General features: G+C 42.4%; 1 protein-coding gene across 1 annotated transcript; it reads left to right on the top strand.

Annotated features, from left to right (window-relative positions):
- Positions 1-1,678: 1,678 nt before the first annotated feature.
- Positions 1,679-12,146, top strand: MAGT1 (magnesium transporter 1). Its single transcript, XM_084213132.1, has 10 exons — positions 1,679-1,790; positions 2,926-3,095; positions 3,960-4,077; positions 5,038-5,178; positions 5,705-5,845; positions 6,169-6,258; positions 7,437-7,500; positions 9,118-9,192; positions 9,623-9,713; positions 10,684-12,146. The coding sequence occupies exons 1-10, from the start codon at positions 1,698-1,700 to the stop codon at positions 10,697-10,699; spliced, it is 999 nt and encodes a 332-aa protein (XP_084069258.1). The 5' UTR covers positions 1,679-1,697; the 3' UTR covers positions 10,700-12,146.
- The last annotated feature ends 301 nt before the right edge of the window (positions 12,147-12,447 follow it).

Below are 12,447 nucleotides of genomic sequence, written 5' to 3'. Positions count from 1 at the left end.
GCTGAGCTGAGCCAAGCCAAGCCAAGCCGACCTGGCCGATCCCTGGCTGCTGTTCGGCGCCTCCCGGGTACAGACGGGCTCTCTGTGATAGACTACGGGACGCAGAGAAACGAGTACGGCAGTAGAGACAGTGCTAAGTGTGTCTCAGAGTTAGCTGTATACGCAGTGTCAGGATGGCCGAGTGGTCTAAGGCGCCAGACTCAAGGCGTTCCGCGCCTTCCCGCGGCGGGATTGGGTGTTCTGGTCTCCGTATGGAGGCGTGGGTTCGAATCCCACTTCTGACACCACTTTTTTTTCCCTCGCTATGTGAGTTGATTTAAATTTGCAAAAGCGTCGAGTTGAGAAAAATCTGGGATTTCAGTGCAAATAGAAATCAGAAATAATTTAAAAATAAAACCTGAAGCGTGAGTAAGTCCTCATCTCTCCCTGGAGATTCTGCATCAGAGCTTTAACCCAGCACACACCTGCTGAGGTATTCCCCTGTGCATTTGGATTTTAACAGTATTTGTAACACACACAACCCAGCAATTTATAGCGTGTGTGTATAACATGAAGCGTATCTGAGGCAAAAGGAGACTTCATTACCCTGAGGGTGGCAGAGCACTGGAACAGCTGCCCAGGCAAGGTGTGGAATCCCCCTCTTTGGAGATACTCAAAATCCATCTGCAAGAATTTGTGTTGTTTCAAATGTGGATTATGTAAAATTTGATCTTCTTTGATGCTTGATCTTTCTAGCCTAATCAACAAGGAAGGAGATTTAATTAATAAAACAGCAGGTGTCAAGCTCTAAATGATGTCCAGATGTTGGGAAAAAAATTACTTTTTGGTAGAACTGCCTTGTTAAGGTTTAGGGCTTGATATGCTTCAATTATCTCAGGCTTAGGGGGAGGTTAACAAAGCTTGGGAAGGAGGATGTGCCACTGATTGGGGACACAAAGAATGCAGAATTTATGGACAACAAGGACATTTTGCAGCACTCCCACGATAAGGAAAACACTAACAAAGCCAAATCAACAACTGGGCTGGAATCAGTTCCAACCGGGGAAAGGGAATTCCAGCCGGGGCAGATCACGGCCACCAACCCACCAACCAAAAAGAAGAGAAAGTCACAACCCGTGCACTAATTAGTACGGGAAGCAAAGAGAAGCATTGACCAATAGAATACTAATTAATAAGAGAAGTACATTACTAGTACCCAGAGAAAACAAACTCTGTTTGTTAAAAGCTATAAACAGTAAAAAGTTTTGAGAGTTGACGTGTTTGATTTGTGGAACACCACTAAGCGCTCAAGGCTAGCAGAACTCTCATTGTTGGCTTGTTGCACACCGGGTAGCGAATTCGGTATCTTAGCGGGCAACACTGTGTCACCTGCCGGGAGCCCCTGTCTCGGGTGATCTGCAGAGGTGCCTTCGAGCCGTACGGGTTCTGTGAAGCGGCGGAGGGACCCCCACAGCTGCCATCGTGCCCCGGGCTCCCACCACACTTTCCTCCCTCACGGCCCACTCCGCCCCTCCCTCAGGGCTCGCCCCGCCCACCCCTCAGGGCTCCACCAATGGCACGGCTCCAGCTCGCCGCGCTCCCACAGGCTCAGCCAATCGGAGACCGGCAGGGACTCTGGAGCCGGCGTCTCCGCCAATCGACGTCTCGTGGGCGGGGCCTCCCAGCGGCCGGGGCGGGGCGGGCGAAGAGGGGTGGCCATGGCGGCGCTGCCGGTGCCGCTGCTTGCGTTGGTGCTGCTGCTGCTGGCGGGATGTGGCGGGCCTGGCGCCGCCGGACAGAGGCGGAAGGAGGTGAGACTCGCCCGGAGCCCCCGCGTTGTGCCGGGGACGGTTCTCGCTGAGCGGGATGAGGGCAGGACCTGCCAGGGCCCGGCGGGGTGGCCTGGCCTTACCCCGGATCCCCGCCCTGAGGTTCGGCCGGCTCTGAGGGGAGCCCGCAGGGAGGGAAGGTCCTCGGTTCCAGGTTCTTCAGTTCTTGTTAGGAGCACTGTACGAGCGTTGTCTTCCTAGTGTATGGGATTTGCGGGGGGAGAATGAGTGGTCTTTGGTTGTAGTCGCTAAGGTGCAACTTAATTCCACGCACTTGACCTGCAGGGTTTAGAAAAATCCTTTATATAAGTGTGTATACTTGTGTCAGTCGTAAGTCAGAGAATAATATTTTTTTTAGTTATTATTATTGTTATAGCGAGGTTCTTGGGGCTGTCCTGTGCAGGGTCAGGAGTTGGACTTTGATGCTCCTACTGGCTCCCTTCCAATTCAGAATATATTATGATGATTTCCTGTAGCATATTTATCTGAAGAAGGGTGTTAATGAGTAGAAAAGTGCTTTGTGATAAATGTAACATTTGTGAGTTTGTCAAACTAACGCCTCTTCTTATAATGTTATAGAATTGATTGTCTCCTTTTTAAGGAATATTTTAGTGTTGAGCACTCCAGAGTTTTTCAAATATATTCTGAATTATGGTTCTTTTTTTCCACCAGTGCTGAAAATGAGAGGTTGAGATTGGTTCCATCTCTGGTGTTGATTCCACTGTCACAATTTTTGAAAGCTGAAACAGTTTGATGCTTAGTATAGCAAAAAGGCTGTGGAGGTGATGGAGGTGGTTGGCACACCTGAAAGAAATCCTACATCTACTGTGAGGAGTGGCTGCTGAGCTGAGGGTCTTCACCAGCCCGGTCATGCTGAGTGCTTAAACCTCTGTGTGTTACTGGGTGGTTGAAGTTAATGAATTATGTGAACGTGACTGTCAAAAGCTTCTGTGAATGCCTTGCAGAATCTTACTGATGTGTCACATCACCTGGGTGGTGTTTTGGAAAGCAGTGCAGATATTTTTTGCATCAAATATAAAAACTTCTGAGATTGTACTGTGAGATTGGGGGAAAAAAAACCACAACAACTCAACAATTGCTCTGACCTGATTTTCAGATGGTGTTATCAGAAAAAGTGAACCAGCTGATGGAGTGGGCCAGTAAGAGATCCGTGATCCGAATGAACGGAGACAAGTTCCGGCGCCTCGTGAAGGCCCCTCCCAGGAACTACTCAGTGATTGTGATGTTCACTGCTCTTCAGCCTCACAGACAGTGTGTTGTGTGCAAGTATGAGCTCCTTTAGTCCTAAATTAGAACATGAAAGTCATCTGATGCTTTGTAGGACACTAAATTTAAGAACAGGGTTGCACTTTGACACAGGTGGGAGGAATATACATGGGCAAGTTACAGTTGGACTGTCTTTGCAATTTAATGTGTGGGAATATGTGTGTAATGTGTTTGTGAGCAAACATAATCCTCAGTTTTATCTCCCTCCTAAAATAATCCCTGCTTTGCAGAAACAGTGTTTACTCTGGAGAAAGACATGGTGAAAGCTCAACTTGCCTGGCATAAGCTGCTGAAGAAATGTTTGTAGAATTATTGCTGGCCATGGAGCTTCAATGTCATTCTTATTTAATATATTGCTTGTCACTTATTTACAATTCCAATATCCTGGATCCTTAACCGTATTATAGCTTTTCTGTATTTATCTGGAGGTGGCAGAGGTCTGTAAGGGTGATTTTTTTTACCTAGTCCCTTGAAATTATTGGTTTCCCACCCTCTGACCTGGAAGAAAGGGCACACCAGGCCACACTTTGGTGCTCTGTGAACTGGCAAATCATGAGTAGCTGAGTTCCAGTTCACCTTTCATTTAGAAATTACCTCAGCTTGTGTTTGTGGACTCAACAAATCTTGCCCTTGCATTTAAAAAAGCAGGTGCCAATTGCTTCCCCTGATGGTAGATAAGTGTCTGTTCTTAAGTGAGTTCATTAACACTTAAACTTTCTTTTGAACCCTAGAAAATTAATGGGGTGGGTGTGGGATGCACCCATGGTTGGGATGGGTGGGCACAGCTCCCTCAGCTGCTTTACAACTTGCACAACTGCTGTGGACAAACCCATGACACAGCCTCTCACTTGGTGTGTTTTCCAGGCAAGCTGATGAGGAATACCAGATTCTGGCAAACTCCTGGAGGTATTCCAGTGCATTTACCAACAAGATTTTTTTTGCTATGGTAGATTTTGACGAGGGCTCAGACGTGTTTCAGATGGTAAGGTCTTTTTCTGTTCTAACACTGGTTTTAGATTGTGTTTTGGGAAAGAAGGTAAAGATGTTAAATAATTTAGTGTAATAGTGAACAAAGGAATGAAAAGTTAAAAGCTGTCACTCTTGAAAGAAAGATGGCTTGAGCATGTAGGTAAGAATATTAACAGAACTGACAGATGTGGAATAGGTACAAGGAGTGAATTGGTTTCTTTGACTTTTTTCCCTGGGTTTGTCTCCTGTAATAATTTATGGTGTAATTCTTAATAGAATTCTTCTGTGGTACGTGAAGAGGCAAGATAGAAAGCACTGATGTCATTAGGAGCAGCTATTACAATTTTTAGATTACTAGAGAATGATAAATTAGGCTTTTGTTACTGCTTTTCAAGTACCCAGCCATTTTTCTCTTCTATTAACATTGTGTGACCACGTTTTTTTTGTTCTCCAGCTGTGAGAACATTCCATGTACACTTGGAATTGTAGGTCACATTAATAGTTCATTACAGTCTTGCAGATGATAACTTTTTTTTAAGAGGTACTAATCTCTATTTAACAGCCCCACAGTTTAGGCAGCGATACTTTATTAAATGGAAGCTTTTGAACTGGAGAGTTGAAGAGAGATGTCTTTTTATTACTCTTGTTAATTTTTTCCTTAGTGTTACGTTAAAAATGCATTCATCAAGCTACGACCTTCCTAGAACGCCATATTTTAGAATCATGTATTGTTATTTGGCAGGTTTCTTTATCAAAAGTAGTATTTGGAGAAAAAACAGATTCAAAAAAGTGTGCATGACATACAGAAATGCCAGCTGTGTGCTGCCTACTGTTTTTTTTAAAAGTCACGGCCATTGAATCAAAGAGCTAATTTTGCTGATTCAGTAACAACATTGCAAGCCAGAAATGGCATAGAATTGTCACTAAATAGTCCTTTCATTGGCTATATCCTCTGTGAACTCTCTCTCTGCAGCTGAACATGAATTCTGCCCCCACTTTCATTAACTTCCCTGCCAAGGGGAAGCCCAAGCGGGGGGACACCTACGAGCTGCAGGTGCGCGGCTTCGCGGCAGAGCAGCTGGCACGCTGGGTGGCCGACAGGACAGACGTCCATGTGAGTGCAGACACCTTCCCTCTGCACCCCCTGTGCAGGGCCAGCACCCCTTCCCTCTGCACCCCCTGTGCAGGGCCAGCACCCCTTCCCTCTGCACCCCCTCTGCAGGGCCAGCTGGAAAATGTCACTCGTGTTCTGTGCCTCCTGAGCTGCTCTAAAGAGCTCATCTACAAAATCTAGTTCAGACTCAACGACTGCATATTTGAATTTTCTTACAGTCTCTGTGCTGGTATTTTGTGTAATGCAGTATTTGAGAAGATGGTAAAACTCATGTTCTTCCTTCTTGTTCTCTGTTCCCGTGGAAGAAAAACAACCTCTAAATTATTGAACAGGGTAGAGTTGTGTAAAACTGAAGTTACAGTACTGGTGGAAGAAGCATTGCTTACCTCCCCAGTCAGATTTATTACCCAGAAAACGTGTGTGTGCCATAGTTTTTCCACTCACTGTGTTGTGGGTTTTTCAGCAGGAGTGCAGGTATGATGTCTAATCTACCTGACAGAAAATAATTCCCCTGTCCTCTGCTCAGATCCGTGTGATAAGGCCACCCAACTATGCTGGACCCTTGATGCTGGGGTTGCTGCTGGCTGTCATTGGAGGCCTCGTGTATTTGCGGGGCAGCAATCTGGATTTTCTCTACAACAAAACTGGCTGGGCCTTTGCTGCTCTGGTGAGTCACCATGACTTTTGTTTCCCTGTAACAGTGAGTTTTGTAGCAGTTAAAGTGTTCAAAAGTTTCTGTATTTCAGGATTCTTAAAACTGATAGAGGAAAATGAGATACAATTAGTTTTGCTTTTTCACAGATAGATGTGATCTTAGTCCCTTCAGCTCACTGAATGCTTGATTAGATTCCTTTTGCACAAAGATAAAGTGGGACAGTTCTTAGCCTGTGTTCCAAACCAGTACATTTTGGTACAAAGTGAAAAGATATCAGGTTAAATTAAAAGTAAAAGAGAATCCTTATTAAATAGCATTCCTTCTTTCCTTTTCAGTGTTTTGTGTTAGCAATGACATCAGGCCAGATGTGGAACCACATCAGAGGCCCCCCCTATGCTCATAAGAATCCCCATACTGGTCAAGTGGTGAGTGTTGCCTTCACTTTCTTTTCTGCAGAATAAGACTGATACTAAGAGGCAAACCAGAGTGCAAATTCTGCTTTTGGCACCTCTCTCTGTGGGTGAGACCAACCTCTCCTGCAGTGAGCAAGGCAAATCAGCATGTCTTGCACATGTGTTGTATCTCCAATGGTGAAGGGATGTGATAGTTCTAAATTGCTTACAGCACAATAAAGGTATTTATAGGTTCAGTCTTAGATGCTGAAATTCCTGTTGCTGAGCCTGGCAATTATGTTCTAATCTGGTCTTGTTAACTCACACACTCATCCAATGACTTCCGTGTAAAACCATCTTTCCTCGAGATTCTTGAGGTAAATTAATATCTAGTGACCTCAGATTTATGAAGTCTCTTTCTTGGGAAAAAATTCCTTAACATTATTTGAAATATACTGCTCTGTTCATAACATAGAATGAGATGCATTGTGAAAGTAGTCACAGTGTTCAGAGAGCATTGCATCTGCTCAGGTGCTTACACATCACATACTGGCTTTTTTCATGTTTTTACTCAGGGAATTAATTTGATTAAATGTCCTTTTGGGCCTGGTTAGATGGGTCAGGCTTCTGTATTCTTCTGTAGAAAGTGGATAAAACTTTTTTTTTCCTACTTAGATACAACATCATAGCCATAATAGGGTGTCTCATAGGGATTAAAAAATGGTATTTTTTCACAAATTTCAGTTTTTCTGTTAAGCCAGAAGTGAAAAAAAATCCAAATGTTTGGTTCTGGAGCCAAGTGAGTCAGGTTCACACACAGATTGAAGGGATTGCCCCTAAGCTAAGCAGCAGTGTACTCAACCTAAGAATCTCAGTCAGGGAATGGATCAGATTTGGATCCCATTAGGATGCAGGAGGGACTAATCTTGTGGCATTTTGCTTAGCTGGACTGAGAATCTGGACCACAAAGGTTTAGCTGCACTTGGCACTTGCTATATAATCTGAGGCTGATTGTGCATGGTAATAGAAGAAGGATCTTTGCTTCTGTTGCAGCTCCCCCAAAAATCAGTGATCAACAGCTGAAATTGTTCATGCGCCAACTTCTGCTCTCTCCTGAAAAAAACAATGCAAATCCCAGTTCCAGACTCTGTAGCTGTTGTTAATCATGTCTCCAGTCTTTTCTAAATCTAATTACTCTTTGTCTCTTACAGAGCTATATCCATGGAAGCAGCCAAGCCCAGTTTGTGGCAGAAACACACATAGTTCTGCTGTTCAGTATCCTTCCTGGGAGAGGCATGTGGTTGGTGACAGATTTTTAGTCAGCAAATGCTGCTGCCTTTTCTGTGGTGCTTTGTCATGGCTTTAATTGCCACCTAACACTGAAGCAGAAGCTTGTAAATCCTTTCTGCACTGCCAACTGTGCTTTTTCTGTGCCTCTGATCTTTAAGTTGAACAGAAAAATATTTACTGCTTCTCACCTTCTTGTTTAAGTACCAAGCTGAATACGTCACTAAAATTGTGGATCTCTGTGGAATCAGAAGATTGTTCAGGATACTCCCTGTTCCTCTGTGCATATCTCTTTTCAGTGTCACTTGTTTCTTGCTTTGGTGTTGAATTCATTCCTCTGTCACTGATCTTTTATTTCTTTGCTTACCTTTTTATAATCTTGCCATTTGTTCCTCCAAATGATGCAGGATTTTGCCATGCTGTCAAGAAAGGCAAGTGGAAATTTTCAGATTGAGAGCTTTCACTTTTCTCATTTGTACAAAAAATGCTTCTTTGGGATCTTAAGAATACCTTAAAATTCAAAGTTCTGTTTTTCTGTTCCCACATGTATGTTTTAGGTCCACCGTTTGTAACTTTGGTCATTTCTGGCTGGGGCTTTTCTTCTGTGTCTTGTCACCTGTGTCAGCATTCCTTTATTTTTTATTCAGGACCTTTTCTTCTATTTAATTTTTAAAATTTAAAATGGACACTTGTATGAAGACTTTGAATCTTTTTCTATTACTGTATTTTCGATCCACTCGGTCAAATTCAAAGTAGAAACTTTTTGTTGATATTTTTTTGTGTTATTGCTGTCCATCAGACCCAACCCACCTATTGCTGGAGACATTTTAAATTATTAAATTTGGTGGGGTTTCCATGGGTTCAAGTCACCTTCCTCCTGTGCTGAAGGTGGGCTGTGTCTGAAATGGAAAGATTCCTGATGGTCCTGATGCAATCAATGATTCAATGATAACAGTTTTTCCTTTCAGGAGGAGACTTGGGACTGGACATTAGTAGTGAAATGGAATGAAATCTTTGGAAATTCTGTCTTTCATTCCACTGGATTCACTACTTGGCTTTGCAAGGATTCATTCTTGGCAAATATCAGGCCTTTTGTGTTGTCTGTGCTTCTTTAATTTTACAATCTTTTTTTTTTTTTAAATTTGAAGAATTAGAAAAGAAACATTGCTGCTTGAAAGACAGCCTTGGACGTTGGATTAAATACTGCATGTGTTTTATTTGTTCTCTTGGCTGAATGAATGCAGAAGCTGAATTCTTTTGGGGATTTTCCAGTGGAGAACAGCAGTAGGGGTGGACCAAGCTCTCTGGGAAGGAATGCTGCTGCATTACAAGCTGAGATAATAAATGCATGTTTTTCATTTTGCCTGAAGACTTTCCAGTTTATATTTTAAGCTTTACATTTATTTTCACTTAAAAGCTGGCATTATGAATGTCTTTCAGGTGTTCTTTTTTTTTTCCCCATAGTTGCTGATTTGGCTGGGAAGTTTTAATTTTTCCAGTGAGTTTTAATGCCCCAGGTATGGTGTGGGAGCTGAGTTTAGGGGATTAAGAGTGTTGTTTTGAGTCTACTGTATTTTGTTGGTTACCCTTAAACAGCATTTGTAGATGGTGGAGTTACTTTAGGAATGGTCCTTCTCCACGAAGCTGCTACTTCTGACATGGATGTGGGGAAAAGAAAAAGTAAGTACTGACAGTTTGCTCTCTGAGAAAAGACATTCAGTGAGGGTGTTTGATACACCATTTAAGAGAAATGCTTTTGCACTGGGGGGTTTTGTTCACTCCCCACCTCTAAGCTGACAGAATCTTTTGGGTTTTTGACAGTTTTGGAGTTGCTTAGCAAACTGCAAGATAAATCCTTTTGGCAGATGGAGAGAGATAAAGATGCTTTGCAGTGTTTTGCTAGTAAAGAGGGAGAAGAAGGGATTCTTTCTCAAAGCATTTGTAGAAAATTGATGTAAAATTGGTGTTAATTTTGTATTTCTCAATGAATGAGTGGAGCCCTCATCTGACCAAATCTGTAAACATTGCAGAAGGCTTTGGAAACCTGAGTCACTGAGGTGTTTGCAGGGGCAGTGTCCCATCTCAGCCTCTCCCTGTGCATCTCTTGCAGTAATGTGCATTGCTGGCATTGGCTTGGTGGTGCTGTTCTTCAGCTGGCTGCTGTCTGTCTTCAGATCCAAGTACCACGGCTACCCCTACAGGTATGTCAGCCTGAGCCCTGCAACCCCTGCTCTCCTGGGCCCTGGGGTACAGCTACCCCACTGCAGCTCTGCTGGCTCATTTGGCAGGAAATATTCCTCTAAAAATGCTCCACTGCTTTCTCAGAGTAGCAATATTGGTTGATAAAGTCAGCAGAAATAAGAGTGTTTCATGGATATTATGATTTTTCAATCTAACCAAAGCAAACTCTACTTTTCATGCCCTTACATGTTATAAAATACTTCTATTTTCAGAATATCTCAGCCAGTTTATACTGCCAACAAATGTATTTTTCCCCCTATTTTTCTCTCTTCCATTTCATACATCTTCATTATTAATCCTTCTTTGTGAGAGCAGGGAGGATGCCTGATGCTTTAAAGCTGCCTGCATTTGGAGATTGCTTGTGTAAGGAGTCCAATGCTGTTAGTTGACCACTTCTGTGTGTCTGACTGGTACAGATACCTTAGGTGTGTTTGCTAGCTTTTATGCATTTTGAAGCAATAAGTACATGTTAAAGGACCAGTTTCTAATGATTTCACCATCTGCAATGAGCTGTATTTGTCTATAAAGCTAAACTCACAGACAGATGTTATGCCTTCTCTATGAGAAATGTGTTCTCAATTAAAAATATCTAAATAATAAAACCTGATATTTTATGAAGACTTTTCTCAAGAGCAAAAGACAGCTGAGATTATTCCCTGTTTAATAACTAGTCAGCTTTTATTCTGGTTTCTGCAATGATGTTAGGTACTCCTGCTGACTTCATTGAATAGAAGATGTAGTTGTCTTTGGTTTTGAGTTATTAGAAACTCATTTTTAAGTGTTTTGGTTTTTTTTACAACTTTTGTTGTAGCAGCATCAGGCCCATTTCTCACTCTGATTTTCTTGGCATTTATAAAAGCTAAGTAGAGCGTTGCACACCTTTGTTTCTTACAAAATTAATAAGAATGTTTGTTATTTTGCTCTTTGCAGTTTCCTAATGAGCTAAAGGATTCCAGTCTGTAACATCAGGAAGGTGGTGGCTCTGAACTTGGATGTGGTGGAATGAGGAGCTCAACGTGTGTGGTTTGTGCTACCTCTGCTTACACTGAGACAGTTGAACACTGAACCAAAGACAATGTAGTGCCTTAAATACAGCAAGCAGTTTGCTCTGAAGGACACAGAGTGTTAAGATGCAATCTCTTTCATAAGCTTTACATCTTCTTAAGCAGCTCTACTTCTAGCAAAATTCAGAACATAATGCTTAAAACTACATTTCCATGGACTAACTAGAAATGGTACTTTCAATTCATTTGGATAATCTGTTTACCATGGTTTTGGTTTTTTTCCCCTTGAATTTCCACCTTATTTCCTGTTTGTGCATAGCAGGTGACAGCAGCTTCTCTGTCGTGCCTTTTCATGGTTGAGGAAACAGCTTCATGTACCTGGAAATCTTTTCCTTCAGCCTGTGTGCAACCCTTGGAGCATGCTCCAGGTTCCACTGTGGAATGTGCAAATCCTAGAGCTGTGTCTCATTTTTGAGAAGAGTTCTCAACTGCTCTATGATGCAAGAGGGTGTCTCACAGATGAAGGGGGAGTTTTCAACATGTTGAACAGTTATTAATTAGTTAAATCTTTCTTTGCCAAATGCTGAAACTGCAATGTTTAAGTTGTAAACTTTGACTCAAAGCTGGAAAAAGAATTTTTAGACTGGCCAACACTCACACTCTTAAAAATATGAAACAAAACTACAAATGTAACTGTCTGTGTGTTGCATGAATTCAGAGTTGCTAATTGGCTTTCAAGTTACTGCCTAGAGCCCTGGCAAACCAACAGATGCCAGATTTCTGGTCACTGTATAAGTTCTTGCATTCTCCACTTGTTTTCTCCCCATTTTTATCCTTTGGGCAGAGATTCTGCTCCTGGGATAAACGTTGTTACCCCAGGGCACACTTGATAGCCTTACAATTGAATGCATGTGCTGCTTGCTCTCCCCTTTTGTTCTCTCACCTCACAAAGATACTTTGCCTTAAGAATTATTGAGTGGAAGACATTGTGCCTCAGCAAAAACTGTTGTGCAATTCAGCAGTTGTACTACAGGAAATCTTTGCAGCCTGATTCAGTAACACTTCCTTCCGTAGGCTCTGGTGGCCTTGGAGGTTCGTAGGCAGAGAGACTTTTGTCTCCAGCTTCTGCCTCTCCTCTCTCAAGGGGTTACAGAATCTGGATGTTTGAAATTGAATCTCAGAAGGGATTGTATCACTCCAAGCAGAATGTTATTCTTATGCAGTTTTGCTGAATTGATACACATCTCAAGTGCCTTAACGTTGCTAATTTCGTTGTTTGATGTTTCAACTCGTCGAGATGCATTTTTCTATGCCATACAGAACGATGAGCCTTAGTGGAACGGATAAATTGTGTGCCTGACTGGATTTTGGACAAGTTTCAATAAAACTTTTTAGTCTAATGTGTGCTCCTGTGTCTTTTGAATTTTGACATACAACGAGGCAACCTCTTTTCTTCCACTGTTGTTTCAACATGTTAATCACAGCCTGTCTGTATAGAGAGAGTAAACTGAGTATGGGTGAGTAGACTGGATTAGTAGCCTCTATGTGTTTATGTGGAGAATTACATCTCAGAATGTCAGCACTAGAGAGATGCTCATGTAGCCAGCTGATAGTATAAAGATTACATGATTTTGGCTTGTCTTTGACAGCTGTCGTGCTGTGAAAATCTTGGATTCCTGGAGTTCTAGAC

This window comes from Fringilla coelebs, assembly GCF_963513975.1.
Source record: "Fringilla coelebs genome assembly, chromosome: 11".
Classification (NCBI taxonomy): Eukaryota; Metazoa; Chordata; class Aves; order Passeriformes; family Fringillidae; genus Fringilla; species Fringilla coelebs.
This window is presented reverse-complemented; position numbering and strand designations above follow the sequence as displayed.

Bases quoted from the DNA above. Each gene is read 5' to 3' on its own strand.
- MAGT1 (XM_084213132.1), top strand. From the start codon at position 1,698: ATGGCGGCGCTGCCGGTGCCGCTGCTTGCGTTGGTGCTGCTGCTGCTG. The intron at 1,791-2,925 runs GTGAGACTCGCC...CCTGATTTTCAG, and splicing joins CCGGACAGAGGCGGAAGGAG to ATGGTGTTATCAGAAAAAGT. The intron at 5,846-6,168 runs GTGAGTCACCAT...TTTCCTTTTCAG, and splicing joins GCTGGGCCTTTGCTGCTCTG to TGTTTTGTGTTAGCAATGAC.